Source organism: Impatiens glandulifera, chromosome 1 (genome assembly GCF_907164915.1).
Source record: "Impatiens glandulifera chromosome 1, dImpGla2.1, whole genome shotgun sequence".
NCBI classification, from domain to species: Eukaryota; Viridiplantae; Streptophyta; class Magnoliopsida; order Ericales; family Balsaminaceae; genus Impatiens; species Impatiens glandulifera.
Genome location: NC_061862.1, coordinates 105740773 through 105752628, shown reverse-complemented (window position 1 = coordinate 105752628; position 11856 = coordinate 105740773). Strand labels below are relative to the sequence as shown.

Below are 11856 nucleotides of genomic sequence, written 5' to 3'. Positions count from 1 at the left end.
GACATGATCGACACGGACGAAACAATATTGTCCTATGCCGTAAGTCATTAAATCGGCGCTAGAATCACTATTAATCAAAAAGAGCGCAACTGACACAATCATCACGACTTATGGCACGATTGGCACGAGCGACAAGATAAACACAAGAGGCATGGCACGATCGACACAGGCAACCTGGTATTGTCTTGCGTCGTTAAATAAATTTCGCTATTCTAGGATTTCTTGCGCTTTTGTAAGCTCCACTAGAATTTTCCCTCAATTGCGGTTTATCTTTGATCATCTTTTTGGGTTTCTGCAATTACTTTATTTTTTCCATTATGGGGAAGAGGAAGAACAAAAGTAATAAATCTAAAGAAGTTATGGATTTTGTGCTAAATGAATTAAGGAAACAACAATCAAAGAAATTGAAAGAATTGCTGAAAAAATTATTAAAGAACAATAGGATATCAATACAAGTAAGCAATCTGCTCCAAATACTGCTAAAAAAATTTCTGTTGATAATGGTGTAGGAAAACATGGGGATAATAAAGAAGCTTGAAAGGCATGTTATAATGAAAGAGCTAATATGTTTGGGCTCAAGAATCAGATTACAAAGTTCTTTATGCATGCCAAAAGGGGAGAAATTGTCATTAATAAGGAGAAAACACATCAAATTACAATTCAACTCAGCATCCACTATCTTCAAGACTAGAATCTACTAAAAAAAAGAAGAATATAAAGAAATTGTTCAATGGTCAGTTGCTACAATGAAGGAGATGATGAAGGCTCCCAAATATAAGTCATATACTATCAAGGGCAACTGAACATGGAAAATATTGAAGTCTGTAAGAACAACAATGCAAAAAATCAGAAGATCATGCATATAAAGGGAAAATCTACTTGTGAAATAAATTGACAAAAGTGGAGGTACTGAATTCTCCATTTGAATTTAAATTATCTAGTAATGTAGAGGAAAATGTATAAAGAAATAAGAAAATGTAGTTGTGGGAAACTACATAGGAAAAAACAGAGTATCATTCTCAATTACTAAAGAGGCACTATTGAAGCAATGACAAAGAAAAGGGTTGGAGAAGATATCAACAAATATCCATGATTTATATTTATTTAAATTAAAAAGGGATCTAATCTTGAGAAAATTCTAGAAAATGGGCATACATATATAGGATCTATATGAAGCTGGAAAAATGGTAAAAAGTATGACAGTAGTAGACAGAAAAGGAAAACCTACTATCATGGAAATCACTTATGAGTGGAGGCCAAACAAATACTCTTTCTGCAATACCTTCCAACATGCAAGCCCAAAATGTAATTTGGCTAAAAAAGAAGACCATAAAATTCATAAAGGTTAGAAAGTAAATATGTAGGAAAATGAAATAGATGTGTCTATAATAAAAGAGCAAAATGTGGGTTAAAAACAGGAAACAAAAGATAAAGAAAATTTTGTACAAGGAAATGTAGTACAAAGAAGGAGGTGGAACCTCAACCTAATCATGTTGAAGAGATAGTCGAGGAATCAAAATCAAATCAAGTTGAAGTGCTTACTAATGAAAACAAAGAGGAATATACTCAGACTAATCAAGAGGAAGAAGAAAATTCCAAGTTTGATACAAAGGAATGCAAAGTTGCTTAGGATTTCAAAGTTGAAGTTGAAGGAAATGAAGACAATGATCTATAAATTCAAGTTGAGAACAACAAGGTGAAGAGCCCGGAAATCCTAAAAAATAATTTTTTCTATCAAATTAGAACGGATTCATATAAAGAAAGAAATCAAAATGAGAATAGATACTATTCATCAACCTCTTCAGTTCATCCCCTTTTATTGTAAGAGGAAGGGAAAGAGGAAGGACAAGGGGAAGATGAAGACAACCTGTTGATACAACAAGTTAGTATGAAAATAAAAATCATGATTGAAATAATTATGATTTAATACAGTTTATAATATTTGTTTGTAATCTATGTTTGTATGTTTGATTGCTACTAATTAGGTTCTTTAGGGTCGTTTGATTGTCATTCTTTAATCATAGTCAGAGTTTGTCTAACTTTGATCATTGACTATCTCACTTTTGTAATTTTAATGAAATGATTTTAACCATTTTAAAAAAAAATACTCATTTATACATGAAAGTTAAAAAGAATGAATAATATTGAAAAACTAAAAAAAATGTTTCTTGACGCATTGTAAAAAAGAAAAACCAATAGGCAAAACAAATGGAACAATAAAAACAAAATAATTAACAGCATAGTTTGCAAAATACAAACTTTTCAAAAGAATCCATATCTACTTGAGATGATATATCTCTTTCTTAATAAAAAAATGTTTCAAAAATTAAATAAAAATATATTTCAAATAACAATCTTATAAAAATAATAGGAGTGATAAGGAGAGAATGACGTGTCATCACATCATTGATTCAAAAAATGATAAAGAGTGAGAATAAAAGAGAAAATTTTAGACAGTCAGATTATGCCAAGTCATGCCCTCCCTATTTCATCTTCCAAATTTCCTCTCACTACCATTTCTTTAAAAAAAAGGGAATAAGACCAGATAAATCTCCTTAACCTATCCAAAACAACAACAATTTTTTTCTTTCAAAAATCATTTGTTTGAATTAATAATACAACAACAATGGTGTTACCAGTCCAGTTTGATTCTATTATGGTTGCATTGTCTTGCACCGCCTATTTTTGGAATTAAGAGCTTTGACTCGAATTAGAAATCAAATGATCCTTGTAGATAACTCTTCAAGCATTTCAAAATATCTAAGATCATCGAAAACCATGAAACATAGCGATCTGGGAGAATAATTTAATTTGAATGTCCTTGTTGGTCTTCCTTTAGGAAAACAATGCAATAATTTGGCATTTTGGGCATTTTATCAAACAAGGCGCTCCTAGATTCATCATGACATCAGTCACCCGATCATTTGAAATAATCCTGGACATGCGGGGGTTCCTTATGTTAACTTTCGTTAATTCAGTCTTAACACGGCCGATTTGACTCATTTTTGACTTTGTGACCTTTTGAAAGCCTTCTACACAAAATTTCAAACAAAATAATTATATTTAAAATTCATAATTTTTGAAATCGGTTAATCCAAAGGCATAATGCAAGTGGCATTAAAATTCATAATTCATAATTATATTTAAAATTGTATCAGGTTTCCCGAATTCCGACATTTTATGAAAAGTGGCATTTGGGTACAAGAAAAACTTAAAAGTAAGTGTTCAATATATTTTTCCCAATAGCAATATTATACTCAAAATTCATGATTTTCCAAACTCGTCAATCTGAAGGCATTAAAGCATCCGATGTTCGAGTATATTTGACAATTGGCGTTATAATCGCTCTTCAAGGGTTATTTTAATACATTTTTTAAAAAGTGTTTCTCATTTTTATTATCCTGTTCTAATAATCAAGTGTGATCATCATACTAGACCAAGAAATTTCATTTTAATTTTGGGTGTAAAAATGGGGTGTCTACAATAGACACAACCCGTGTACTTTTTTTAGAAAATATTTTTCTATGAAAGATATGTTATAGAATCTCTTGGCTTACCTTCTCTCCAATCTCGTAAAAAGTAGACATAAAGCATATCCATGTAGGATATTATCATATCTTAGAGATGAGGAACCAAAGTGGAGTTATATGTTATAGACCCGTATATGTTTTAATTTAGTACATGTAGAAATGTAGTAATGTAATTGAATTTAAGAGTCGGCACTTTAGTTTACTTCACATAGGAGTTAAAGGAAATAAAATCAGAGTATTCATGGAATAAGGATTTGGTACTTGGTTACCCATTAAGACAAGGTCGTAGCGTTATGTCCTACGTGCCTATCCAAATTACAATTTCTACTCGACTGTAGTTGACCGTTGTATTTTGTGAAGGTTTCTTACACATGTATTTTGAATTCAGAATTCTTTTGCATGTGAATATCTTAATCTCATGTATAAACTATCATTTCTTAAAGATTACTCTAAACTTCGATTTAAACAAGTTTGATATTAAGCCATTGAATTCTCTTAGTTCTCATTATCACGTCTTGAGTGTATTTAGAAGGATAACCTTATTCTATGTTTAGAAATGACTTTAAACTCTCGTAAGTTTTTTTAGACAAAGAGGATATAATGAAACCTTGAATGCATCCTTAGAGCACATGAATAATAATGTGAATTCGCTACTTTGTATGTTGCTTGATGTTTTCTTGCTTGGTTCGAACTTTGAATCCTTGTAGAAAAGGAGTTCACGAGTGTAGGACAAACTATGCATCCTTGTAAGAAAGGAGTTCATGTGTAAAGGAAGATGAAGATTGCGTATTTGAGGGAACTAGAGTCTCGTTTATGACAAAACAAAAATCAACAATTTTTTCAAAGATGTTTGATTTTTTGTGCATGTCGATAATATTTTTGGGAGCATATTGCACTCGAGTTTAGAATTTTCATAGCTACAAAATTCTAAATCACGTGATACTTCTAAAATGAGTGTTTTCCAAACATGTCCCAAAAATTCTGGAAATTTTGTGGATCTTAGAAAATAATTTTGTGGACTTTATGCATAAATTTTGTAGAAAATAATATTTTCGACCATGCCTAAAATTATGGAAAAATATCATTCTTCTAGAATATAATATTTTTTTATTATCCCCAAAACTGTAGAATTTTTCTAAAATATTTTAAAGGCTCTAATTGACTAATCAAGGTTTTTTTGGTATAAAAGAATAAAACACACCCCTAAAGAATTTCCAAAAAAAAAGTAGAAATTGAAACTTTAAAGTCAAAATTGGACATATATAACGTTTAAGGGTCAAATTGATCGTGAGTTACACCGACAAATAATCAAAGGGTTGAAATATTGGACGTTGTAATAGTCCAAGGACCGATTTGTATCTAGGTAGAAACTTCAAGGGCTAAATTATTTTTGAATTAATTAAATTAATTTTGTAAATTAATTCAAAGTGAAATTTACAAGAATTAAAAGCTTGAAGGCGAATTTGAACACTTAAAGGAAGTTCAGGAAACCGGATAGAAGAATTCATAGGAAAGTTGAAGACGACATTCATTGTTTTCCTCATTTTCCTAATTCCTTCTCCCGTCACCAATTTCTGAGAAAGTTGCTGCACATAAATTCACTGGAGATTGCTTATTTGGAATCACCTCTGGAATTCGCCTTGCCATCGTCGTTATTTATTGCTCGTCCAAATGTTGAGGAATCCAAGACGACGTCTATTAGAGAAATTAGATAGTTAATTAATAAGTAATTAACTATCTAAAGAACTTAATTAAATTCAACTTTATGTGCAGGTACAAGGAGCAGTCACATTTTTGCCGGTCAAATCTATATTTCTGAAACAGCTAAAACCGGAATAAACTTAATTGATTTATCTTATCAGAAGACCGGTCCAATTTAAAATTCAGAATCGGTGAACATGTTATCAAAAATCGGTTTTCCTCTCCTCAACAATAGGACCAATCAACGATAGGACCAATCAACCGGTTCTCTAGAAATTTTCGGATAATCATAAGCCAACGGACATTTCCAATGGAAAGATTTAAATCAAGACAAGAACAAATATATAGAAATGTTGGCAGTTGATATTTCGATGCAACATATATTCTTTGAGATGTGCAAAGGAAGATCTTCAAAGGATCAAAATGTGTCATTTCCATTCTGATACAAGTATGCTGGTAGTCTGCAAACAACAGGTAATTGTTAGATGAATAGTTACTTGGGTTTGTATAAAGCTCAAAAACAATTTTCAAGGAGCAGGTAACAGTCAAGAGTACAACCGTCAAGAGCACAGTTGTCAAGTGAACAGTTACCTAGTTTGAGCTGGCGCTGCATTATTCCTTGGGAAGCTTCAATCGCATTAAATGCTATGCGGCTCCTTTTGACAACCTGCACCAACCACATTAAATGCAAATCAAAAAGAGATGTATGACCGTTGTCATATTTTCACTATAAAAGGAAGAAGATGAAGAGTTGAAGAATATAGATTCATATTCTAATTCTAACAATTCTTCTTCTGCTGATATACAAATCTTTGAACAATCTTTTGATAACAAGCATTAAGTTGTATTTGTGAATTAAGTGTATTACAATTCTGTAAAGTGAATATCGAGCAGTAAATAATACTCGATCGTGTGTTGTATTGTGTTTGAATATTTCTAGTGAATATCCTTGTCGTTGTTTGAGAAGAAGGGGTGACATATGAGTTTTATCTCCGAACATCCATAAAATCTTTGTCTTGTGTTTTTATCATTTCTGGTCATTTCATTATCCAAACTGATTTCTTCTTATTTCAACTGATCCTTCTTCATTCTTCTCTCTATCTGATTTGTGTGTGTTGCTTCAGACTGAAACAAACATTTCCGCAATTGAACCCGGTTCAAGAGTTTGTGACAGACTGTGTAGTGTTGAGACTGGTGTTAATTCCTAACCGAATTAGCGCCAACCGGTGTGAGTGTGTAAGCGTTCTCCATTAGTCGGACCCCAGTCCCCTATCGGTGATCCCGATCCCAACAACGTCAAACAAAGTATTTCTCTACTTCTAGATCATGAATTATTTCGTTGGAGAATTCTTCGCATGGCTTCATCGTCGCCTCAAGCCATGGAGTTCGTCACTTCAAGAACTCGTCAATGCGCTTTGCGGTGTTAATTAAAATCTAAGTTCACTAGAAAGGAAAGAAGAGAAGTCGAATGAAGATTCAACTACAGAACGGGAGTTCAATCGCGGAAGTTTTCGTTGTTCGTCCTCCGTCATGGCTTGTCCTCCTTCGTCTTCGACATCATCTACTTCATGACATTATGCCTCAACCGAACATTCGTCAAGCTCCGAAGTCTTTCCCGAGCTTCTGTGGGATGACACTTGTCATCTTCTTCTCTGATGATCTATTCTTGAAGAACTCGGCAATGTCGATAAATGATTGGAGTCGAGGCTAGTCTTGAATTAGTTTCTTCCTAGTATAATAAAACTTAAATCAAACAGTTTCTAAATAATTCAAAATCAGAAAAATGTAGAATCAAATTTAAATTAATCACTTCGATAATTTAATCAATGAATGTATACTATTTTGACCGTTCAGGATTACAAATAGCTTGGAAGCCTACAGTGATGAGTAGAAGAGGAAGACAAGACGATCACTGGAATGGAGTTTGCCGGAGAAGTTGATTCTCGCTGGAAGCCGCCTAGATATGTTCGTCTTTTTGGATTCGAGCTCTCAAGTCTGTTTCTCTCTAAGTATAAGTGGTAAGTCTTACCATTGGATAACAATGTCCAAAGGTCTCATGCCTTCAATTTTTGAAGGAAGTCTCCTTTTATACCCAAGCAAGGGAAACTTTGGAATATTGATATTTCAGAAAACGGATAACTCATTTAGTGAGTTAAACCGACTTATTTAAGCACCCAATCGAGTTTTGTCTGAGTTCACTTTTGTAGATAATCGGTGAAGCTACACTCTCTACATTGAATCAAACCAAATTGTTAAGTGTAGGATAACTTACACATTATTGAAGTTCATCCTTTTCTTTATCTCAGTTTCAGCCTTCCTATTTCAACTAGGACTTCTAAGGACTATAAAATTTTTACTCAAATCACCATTGAGGATGAGCTAGAGGCATTTGAAAGGTATTCAAGTTAGCTATAAGTTTCATTTTTACCATGAAATCCAAGATACACCGTATGTCCATACAATTATTGATGTAATGTTGTTGGCCTTGAAATGAACAGTATGGCTTACGAGCGACCTAGAGCGGGATGTAAGTCAAGCCATGAGTTTTACTTGTTGTCAATAAAAAGTAAACTCAAAAGAGTTTTTTAATGGTATCTCCTATGCATCAAATGATCGAGTAGATCAAAAGATATTAATTTATGAATTCATACATAGCTTTAGTTCACTCTAGTATAAAAATGGTGTACTTGCATCGTGATTTCGAGTTGCGTAAACCACCTTAGCCGATAAATTGTGACTCTGGACAAATGTCAATCGATCGAACTGTGTATTAGCTTTCCAACCATAAGAGGAAATCTAATTATTAGATCAAGTGGCTCAAGTTATGAATTTCTAATCGTAGGCATGTTTAGTTTGATCCTATTACGGAAGCATCATCTTGTATCCCTTATTTCTAAAGGTTGAGAGATTCAATCCGAAAGAGGGATCAAAAGGATCTCAAAGAGGACTCATTAGGCTTTCCTAAACATACAAGAACATCCAAAACTATCAAGTGTACAAGTTTGAATGAATTTTTGTAGTTAAGGATCCTTATTGATCTTCCTTCAGCCAAAAAATTACAAACAAAGGGTGTTTGAGTATTTTTCAAATGACACGCCTTCTAACGCTAAGATGACATCACCCACGCATTTTTAAGATTTTGGGCACATCGGTATGATACATTGACTTTTGTTGACCTACCTTTAACCTTTTGCCCTTTTGAAAGTAAGTTTGTTTTTCCTATTTTGTCCTTTTTAAAGTCTTCTACACAAAATTTCAAATAGAAATATTATACACAAAATTCATAATTTTTCAAACCGTTTATCTGAACATATCATATTTCCTGACTTTGTTTTATGATAAATGATGTTTGAGTGTAAAAAAGCCTTAAAATGATTGTTCTGTAAATTTTGCCCAATATAAATATTATATTCAAAATTCATGATTTTTCAAACAGATCATTCTGAAGGTGTTGGGTCATCCAAAATCTGAGCATTTTCGAAAATTAGCATTTGGACCTCTTTTAGTTGGTCATGTCTAGCCAATTCTGAATAATATTTCTGATTTTTGTTCTCCTGGTCCAATAATCAAATATGATCATCATACTAGACCGAACATAATTATTTAATCTTGGGGTGTAAAATCAGGTGTCTACAATAGTGTTTTAAACAATTATACATACTTTTTTCGTATTGTTTCCTTTTATTAGTTTGGCACATATTCACCATTTTAGATTTTTTGTGTTTATGTATTGTTAAACTGTTATTGTGGTATTTTGTAATAATATTAATAGACTTTAATTTTTTTTAGACTAATTAAAAAAGAACCAAGAATGGAAAAACATCAATAAACAATAACATAACTAAAATATTACATGAAACAAATAAGGCAACCAAACAAAATTATTTATAAAAAGTTGAGCTTCTCTAGTTCTAGGATCTTAATTATCATCAACAATATTTATTATTTGAACCAAAATGAGTAAACAAAGTTTCAAGGGAAATAACCAATTTGCAAATATTGACCCTAACCAGAAATTACAACTTGATGAACTACATAATTATAAATACCACTGACTCATTTATTGAGAAATATTTATTTATTAGTTTCAACATAAAATTTATTTTAGATGTTTCCTACCCATAAAAAAGTTAATCCATTATAAATAGCTCCTCTAACATGAGGTGATTGCGGTGAAGCATGCATCGTCAACATTGGATGAGGTTGAAACTCGATCGGCAATTCAAGTCCGTGAATGATTCCCTTGAACCGATTAAGGTGAAAATCAAGATATCCATTAAAGTGAATTTCCTTGACCTTAAAAAACACATGCATTGTCAAAAGGCTATCAGACCCAGCCTGATGGCTCTGACCTGAAATCCTATCCACATTTAGGGTTTCCGCCAATCGACTTAACCCTCCATAGAGACCCTTACAAAATTTCACAATGTGCTTCAAATCAAAAACAACTTCTCCAAAAATACCCCTAACCAATCTCATAAATGTGATCAAATCGGGGGGAAGGGGTCTTTGAGTCAAAATTTTGATAAGAAAGCCAAAATCGTAGGCACCGTGAAAGGTGACCCAATTCAGATGAGAGACACCGCACAAAAGGCCAGACGAGATTAGAAGACTTCCGAATAAACTTGAATTAATACCTTCAAATTTGTTCCGGGAAAAGTCAATTCCATTCTCTCTTAAAAGTGCAATAGAGTTAGGGTTTCGGTGATCAAAATCAGAATCCGCATCGAAATCACTTAAATTGAATTGCCAAACGTACGAAGTAACGATGCCAGAATAAGGGTCGGGAACAGTTGAGAGAGTAAGGCCCACTTGAATCAATTTCATTGCATCTACATTCGCCTTTAAATATAAATAGTTTGTTATCGGATTTAGAGAAGAGAGTAAGTGTTTGGGGACGTTAGGATGAAAGATGGTACCGGGGAATTCCATATCGAATGAGGCGTAAACAGATAAAGGAATGAGCATCCGGATCACATTAAACACCTCTAAAACATTATAATTCCAAACTTCACAAATAATAGAAGTCATTGTATAAAATGGAAGAAGTTGAAAAGAGATCACGTTGAAACGAGAGAGACTTGAGAAGATGGAATATGTTCAATTTCGCACGGAGACGTGACATATATATATTCACAAGATTTGGTGATTTCCAAAATCTACATTAGATTTTGTTATTAAAATATTCCGGAAATTAATTTTAAGTCATAAATTTTCAAAATTTTCCTACTTCTTTAATTTATTTTCAAAATCTTTTAAAACTTTAATTAATTCTTAGCGAATTTTTTTTATTATCCTTATCTTGTTTATTTAATAATATATTATAAATCTTTTCTAATCATTAAATCAAATATTATAATTTTAAATTTTCTTAAAAATTACAAAAGCAACTAATAAATCAATATACTATTGTAAGCACTAAAAGTCTACACCCAATTTATAAAATTAAAATAATTATTTTCAAATAAATAAATAAAAATAATTAAAACTTAATTCCAAAACTTAATGAAATAATTAAATAGATTAATTATTGTTATAATTACAATTCTTATTAATTAAAGGTAATGGCCAAAGAAAATAAATAAAATTATTTGGGATAAATGTTATACTCATTTTTTCTCAAATTAATTTTAGAAAAATCAAAGTCATTTAAATAAATAATTTAGGATGAATGTTGTATTCATTTTATCTTAAATAAATTATTTATTAAACCTAAAAATATACAAAAATAAATTTCATATTTATTTTAAATATTTTGTGTATTTTAAAGATGTTAAAATAAAGCTAAAAGGGTGAAAGAAAAATCAATTTCAAATAAACGCTTAAAGTGTTACATAAAAAATAAAATATATAATCGAGTATAGACGAAATTCTGAAGGATTTCTACAGCCGAAACCACGACCATCAGATGAGCGTTAGATTTTCATCAACCGCACAAGACCAGCCCGCGTCGCCCGCAACAACGAAACGAGCGTGCAACCACAAAGCACCAAATCAGTTAACGTCCCTTTAGCTAAAACACGACGAAATGACCAAAACGCAACAACACACTGATAGAACGCTTTGTGTTTGCCAAATGCGTCTGAAACGACGTCGTTTCGGTTGGATCATTGTCTTCATTGCGATCGTCGGATGGATTATCATCCGTAGTCATCTTTGATTTTTTAAAGATGGAATTTTGTCGTTTCTAGATGGATTGAATCCATTCAAAATTTGAAATGATCATCCTACTTCGGGGATCATTTCTCCTAAGCCTATGATCGCCATGATGACCTATGTCGACGACTAACCAGAAGAACATCTAAAACACCATAAGTGGTGTTTCACTGATTCAAGACCACTTGGCTAATGAACCAACATTGGGAGGCTATAAATAAGGGATGATGTTATCTGGGGATGGAAGAAATTAGGAGAACCCCTCAATGGAAAGATCAAAGAGTAAATTGAAATCTTCCTCTTCAACCATAAGGGATTCTCCTCTCACTTTTGATACGATAAAACCGTAAACCACTCTAGCATTTGTGAAGAACTCAATCACTTCTTCTTCAAAGATCCTTTGAGATCCTTCAAAAACTTTTCGTAGCCTAGTGTTTTCCAAAGGTTGGAATACTATTTCGAGAGTTTC

The 11856-nt window shown here is 32.4% G+C and overlaps 1 protein-coding gene across 1 annotated transcript; it reads right to left on the bottom strand.

Moving 5' to 3' along the window:
• Positions 1-5745: 5745 nt before the first annotated feature.
• On the bottom strand, positions 5746-11385 carry LOC124939364 (probable CCR4-associated factor 1 homolog 11). Its single transcript, XM_047479846.1, has 3 exons — positions 11283-11385; positions 9351-10219; positions 5746-5898 (listed from the first exon to the last, which is right to left on the bottom strand). Exons 1-3 carry the CDS (start codon positions 11383-11385, stop codon positions 5746-5748), a joined length of 1125 nt encoding a protein of 374 aa, XP_047335802.1.
• Between the last annotated feature and the right edge of the window lie 471 nt (positions 11386-11856).